Genomic DNA, 6,523 nt, shown 5'->3' with positions numbered 1-6,523 from the left:
ATGTTTCATTATATATGACCTATAACCAATAGAAAGTCAAGGTTTTCATCTATCAAATGATGCATTGTATAACATTGTGTTCTGAACAGTTAATCATCAATTTCACTCAGAGTAGCAGCATCGTTCCTGTGGAAAAGTTAATGACTAGGTTGGATGAATTTGTTAAGCATGTGTTAAACTGCACATTAACATTCAGTTGGCAAAATAGTAATTTAGCATATACCAAGTTAAAGAAATTTTTTCCTAAAACCTATGAAATCTATCGCACATTTTATTCTGTATATCACAGTGATGCTTATGGTTACTAGAAAATGGTTAAAGAAACTTGTATTTTATAGGCAACTTTGTGGTTTCTCGGTATAGCTTTATATAATGCATTATTTAATGTTGGCCCAAATTTGTTACAAAGTGTGAATTGATGGGGGGTAAGAGTATTAACTTTATTAACATTCTAAGTTGAAGTTTGTGGTTTTGTAATAACTCTGTATCTCGTGGCAGCATATGCACTTTCAGTTTTCATGTCACAATTTGAAACAGTTATCTTGCTTATCAAATTCGTGCCCCTCAGTGGCACAGCGGTATGTCTGCGGACTTGCAATGCTAGAAACCGGGTTTCGATACCCATGGTGGGCAGAGCACAGATAGCCCATTGTGTAGCTCTGTGCTTAACTTCATACAAACAAACTTATCAAATTCAGTAAGCTGGGGTTCCTTAAAATGTAACTCGTTCCTTAATATAATACACATTAAAACGACTTGGAGCTTTATAGGGTAGCATTTGTTTCTGCTTCTATACAAATTCATTTGTTAATTTTGAACATAATTTTCCTTTTTAACTGGTATATGAAAGTGCATGTTGGATATTGGGTTTGTGATGTGTGCTCTTATTAATATTTTGCTATTTATAAGAAGGCTTCATTGCATGAATCTATATTGTTTGGATTTATTGTCTTGAGTTGCAGAAAAGAAAAAGTGCACTAAAGTTATGACATGCAGTAAAAAAATTACTAACAAAAATACCAGTATTTTGTACTGTATGGATAAGAGTATTTTTTATCAGTAATTGATTTTTGGCTATTTGAATATATTGTTCAAAACTAGAACTGGGCAGTTAGTGGAATTTGCTAATCGATTAATGTTTGGGCTCATTAGATTATATTCAACTGATCGATTATTCTCAAATAAGACTTGGATAGTTGGACTAATGATAAGTAATAATAATTGGAAACACTAATTTTGATTATTTTCATTATCAGTTTAATGTTAATTTTAGTTAATTGATTATATCGAGGTAATCACTTTACTCTATTTAAAATACGACTATTAATTTAAAGAAATTTACACTTTCATTAACTCATTTTATCTTTATCAATAAAACCCTATTGCTTTTGACAGAGGAAAAACTGAATGTAAAGTGTAGATATAAGTTTAAAAAATGGAAAGTAGTGTGAGCCAGAATTAACGTTAGGTTTTGAGGGTGTAGATTACTGTAATGTTATGAGAACACCAAGAACAATTTGAAATTTGAAAACAAGGTTAGAAAAGGATGAAACAAAGTACTGATAGTTCTTGATTTTCTTTAATAATTATTTTATTATTTATATTTTATTTTTTACTCAATATAATTTTTTACTCTCATGAACATACTTTTTGGTAATGTTACTCTAAAGTTTTTAAAAAAGTTCTAAAGTTTGTGATATTTAGTAAATATATTTATTTGCTATTACTTTTAACATTCTAGCAAATTTTTATGTAAACAGCATGTGTTCACAGTTTTCAATAAAAAATATTTTGGCTACCATAACTTTGAGTATTAATATTTTATATGGAAGGTTATATAGAGGAGTATACATTTTGTGCATACTGTGTTCTTAAGGTTTGACTAAGTATTCTGAGATGAACCAGTAAAAAATGCATGATTCTCATATATAGTGTTATATAGTATAGATAAATATTAAATGAAGCATCACTTACATACATTTAGTTTTGACATGTAAATTTCTTATAAGTTAAATTTGTTTGTAAGTACTCTGAATTACAAAAAAAAATAATGAAAAAAAACTACAAAAATTGTTGAAAATATTGAAGAAAACATCCGAGTTAAAAGAAGTTTGCTGTAGAATTAGTCAGTGCTGTATGTTCTCACTGTGACAGTAATTATCTCACACAACCACTATAATATATATATAATGTATTATGATGCATTTTCTATTATCAACTTTACTTGAACTTTGGGGATTTCTAAATTTCTGTATGTCCTATAGTTCCAAAAACAGAAAGCATAATATTTAAATGCAATAGCTCCACAGTTCATGATATAAAAAACACACAAGGCATTGTTGTTCAGATAACCTAGTGAAAGGGACACTTTTATTTCATGCAGTAAGGTTTATTTTACATGTAAGTTCAAAATTGTTTTTAAATTTTTAATGCAGATTAGTCCTAATGACCTGGAGTAGGCTACTCTTCTGTCCTACTTCAATAACCATTGGTTGTTTAGATTGTAACAGTAGCTGTGCTTTTGTTATATCATTCTGACCTAAAGCAGTACTTGAAAATATAAATATATATATATATATATATAAATTAATAAAAACAGTAATGGAAAAATTTATTGCATCACCCAATTTTTTCACACTTTTTTTTGGAATTGTCTGGTTTGAGGCCCTAATACATGTAGGTACAAGTGTGTTTCATGGATGATGCAATACTTTCTAATTAGTAATATCACCAGCTTTATAGAGTGGATGGATATTGCATCAGCAATTTGTTTTGGCCGTTCTTATAGAGAGTCAGTTTAGAAACCTATCTGTTATAACATTTATGGGATGCTACCATAACCAAGGGTTGCAAGTTAACTCCATGGAAAAAAGTAGTCATTGTTTCTTTGAGCATTAAGGATGTTCAACAAGGCAGATGGATAAAAGAATTAAATTTAGCTAGTCTAGTGTGAGCCGCTTGATGCAGAGATATAGAGAGACTGGCTGTGTGGAGGTAGGAAGAAAGCTTCCATAACAGTTACTATTGTGTTCTGAAATGAATGAGCCTGCAGAATCACTGGCAGATCTCAAAATAGCATGACAGGAAACTTCAGGGGTTACTGTCACCTTGCACACCATCCAGTCTCACCTGGATTCAGTTGGTCTCCCAGCAAGATGGCTGAAAAAGAAACTTCTACTCACCAACAAGATGAGGAAAATGAGACTCAAATGGCTGGACTGAAGCAATGCAGAGCAAAGTGATTTCAGTTAAAACAAAGTTCAACCTATACAGGCTTGATGGGAAGCACTTTGTACAACGTCAGTGTGGAAAAAGAGTTTCATCCGGTGTGTTTGAATACAACTGTGAGGCACTGACAGGGTCAGTTGATATGGAGATACATCTCTGGCCAGGAGGTTGATGCTTGTGTTTTGTAAAAGGCACTGTCAACCTTACTAGGATTATTTTAAGTTGCATATTACTGTAAAAATGTATACATTTTCCTAGTAGTAAACAGATTTGCAAAGTTTTAAAATTAATTTGCACTAAACTACAAAAACAAAAAAAACTATCCTTACACTAACAACCACAACCTGACAAACCTGTGGTAAAAATATAATAGTATTTACTGCCATAAACAGGTTCAAATAATTGCACATCATGTAATATTACAATCAGCCAGATTTACAACACATTTTACGTAATTGAAATTCCACTAAATAACTGCTTGGAGATACAGCAATGTTTTTAATGAGAATTTTCAAGAAATGGCATCATAGTACTTGATGTGATAATGCTTTTTTTCCTTTCCAGGAACGAGATCTAGGAGACGAGTATGGCTGGAAACAAGTGCATGGTGATGTCTTTCGACCTCCATCCCATTTTATGCTGTTCTCTTCCTTGATAGGATGTGGTTACCAAATTTTCATTGTTGCTTTTTCTGTAATCATATTTGCCATACTTGGAGAACTGTACACAGAGTAAGTTTTTTTTTAATGTTTTTGAATGAAATAATGTTGTATATGGAAAATTTCTGTATTGTAATAAAATACTACTTTAAATGGAACTTTTCAAAAAGTGATTTTATAGTTTCTCCTGTATTAAGATACTTGTTTGGTTTTTATTACAAGGAATTTATAAAATAACTTTAAGTAACGACAGACATTTTATTCTTAAATCACTACATAGATTGTAAGGACACCCATTTACCTAAAGTTTTCTGAAAAGCACACAGTTGATTAAATCCTAAATAATACATTTATAAAGAAACTTAATAATAGCATGTTTCTGGCTGAGTTAATTTCTAAACTCTTTAAGCCTGTAATTTTTTTCACATTATTTTGAAATTATTTCATGATTTCCTAATAATTATCACCATACTTTATAAAATTTCAATTTTCTTAATTTTGTGGATAACATGGTTTGAATTAGTTTTCAGCCAAAGAGACAAATTTTTTTGGATGCTGTCACTGTCTGATGAGTAAATCAGGATTTTTGGGCAGAGTGTCCGCTCAGGTTTAAGGAGTTAATTTATGAAAACATGTTTTGGCAAAAAAAAAGTATTTATTGTAATTTTATAACAAATTTTGCCTTTGGTGTTGAATGACTACAAAATGATTACCATAGGCAGTTAAGCCATATAACCCTATCCTTTTCCTCAGTTACACTAATGTCAACATTGAACTTCCTGCATAGTTTTATATTATTAGGAATAAAAAAACATGAACATTTTGTAAATGACCACAGACATTTAATTCTCTCATCATTAAACAGATTGGAAAGGCACTTGTTTACTTTAAGTTTTTTCCGAAAAATACACTGTTGATTACATCCTGAATAATAAGTTAGCAAAAAACCTTAATAGCAGCATGTTTCTGAATGAGTTAGTTTTTTATATTACAAATAAATTTTTTAGTAGAAAAGTATTTATTGTAATTTCTCAACAAATTTTGTCCTTGGTGTTGAATGACTATCAAAATGATTGATAGAAGCAGTAAATACATATAATCCTTTTCTTTTCCTTGGTTACAATGATGTTAAGAAAACTGTGTAGAAAAATGTTTTAGATAAAACAGTCTTAATAACTGGGAACAAAGATGTAGGAAGATTTGAATTTGTAATCTACAAAGTGGAACTTACGAAAATTAAAAATACAAAACCCAATTATATGACTGAATTTATCATAAATGTATGCATTTTAATGATGAAAAAAAACCTTTACCATATCATCCATTTCTTCATCTTTACTGTAGCGTGCATAATCCTTTCGTAGAGTTCTCATTAAAATCATGCTCACCAAACCAACTAAGAAAATCACCATCATGAATGAGTTGAATATGGAAAACCAGTGGATCTGGAGTGAAAACAGATAATTTCCATTATCAAAATGTGCACAAGTATATCTACAACTTTAAAATGAAGCAAGAAAGGAAAAATATTGTAAACCCTTAGAGTAAATTATTCTCAGGGATGGAAGTAGAAAGCATTGCAAAGCGAATAGAGATAAAATCTTGTTTAAATGTGATGTATATTTACATACAGCTAGCTAGAAAATAGTGATTCAGTTATTTTGTCTTCTGCTCTAAAACACATGTAAAATGAAATACTGTGTAGACAATGCACTACATCTCACTGAAAAAGTTTTGTGCCACTTATTTAATTCCTCCAGTAATGTTACTTCATGACTGGAGGATAAAATTTGGTTGATGTGTGTTGCAATTAATCACGAGTTTGGTAGATTTCAGCTCATCAGGCCGAGAAATTTCCAACTGACACTTTTAATTTTGTAATGAAAAAAATGTCAAGTAGTAATAATTATCCCTGCATTCTAACTGTAAAAAACTGGATATCAGAACTCAATGAACCATAAATATGGCTGTACAGCAGATCTAGCATGAAGAATGTTGACTTTATATATTGCCAGCTTTGCTCAAAATGTGAAGGTATTGCGAGGCGTGAGGAATTTTAAAGATTTGTTCTTTACAGGATTACAAGGAGCTACCTTAAAAAAAGGATGGTGTTGTAAAGCGCTCCTAATCAGAATGTTGTATTTGAGCACATGAGATAGAGAGCAGATCAGTTTGCTGAAGAGATTCTTAAAAAATGCTATTAGGCCATTCATGGCATATTGGAGAGCAGAAGGACAGGCAATGTGTTTCTTGTTTGATAACTCTAGCTTACACACTCACAAAAAACTGCCCTTACAAAACAAATTTGTAGATTTGGAAAAGAATCATGGAGTGGATGTGGGAACAATAGACAAGGGTTCGGAGAAGTTATGCATATAATCAGCAAAGATTTGGAAAACAATCTTGTAAAAGAACTAAAGAAAATCAAATTTCTTCTTTCCTCCTTGATGGAAGAACTGATGCTACAAATACTGAAAAAGAGCTGCTGTTTCTCAAGTAGGTATCAATGGACATGCTTGTAAAAAACAGCTTACTGGGATATGTTATCTTTCTAATCAACATCCTCTCTCTCTATATATATATATATATATGAATCATATGTGGTTCTTTATTATCATAAAAAATATTATATAATA

General features: G+C 30.9%; 1 protein-coding gene across 1 annotated transcript in view; it reads left to right on the top strand.

Annotated features, from left to right (window-relative positions):
* LOC106478657 (transmembrane 9 superfamily member 3-like) overlaps positions 1–6,523 on the top strand; it is a 44,207-nt gene that overhangs the window by 20,046 nt on the left and 17,638 nt on the right. Inside the window, exon 6 of the mRNA XM_013939212.2 lies at positions 3,793–3,959. Coding sequence (XP_013794666.1) covers positions 3,793–3,959 — 167 coding nt within the window. The remainder of the gene's footprint in view (positions 1–3,792; positions 3,960–6,523) is intronic.

The sequence above is a fragment of the Limulus polyphemus genome, unplaced genomic scaffold (assembly GCF_000517525.1).
Source record: "Limulus polyphemus unplaced genomic scaffold, Limulus_polyphemus-2.1.2 Scaffold239, whole genome shotgun sequence".
Classification (NCBI taxonomy): domain Eukaryota; kingdom Metazoa; phylum Arthropoda; class Merostomata; order Xiphosura; family Limulidae; genus Limulus; species Limulus polyphemus.
Note: the sequence above shows the minus strand (reverse complement) of the source record. Positions and strands in the feature narration are given on the sequence as shown.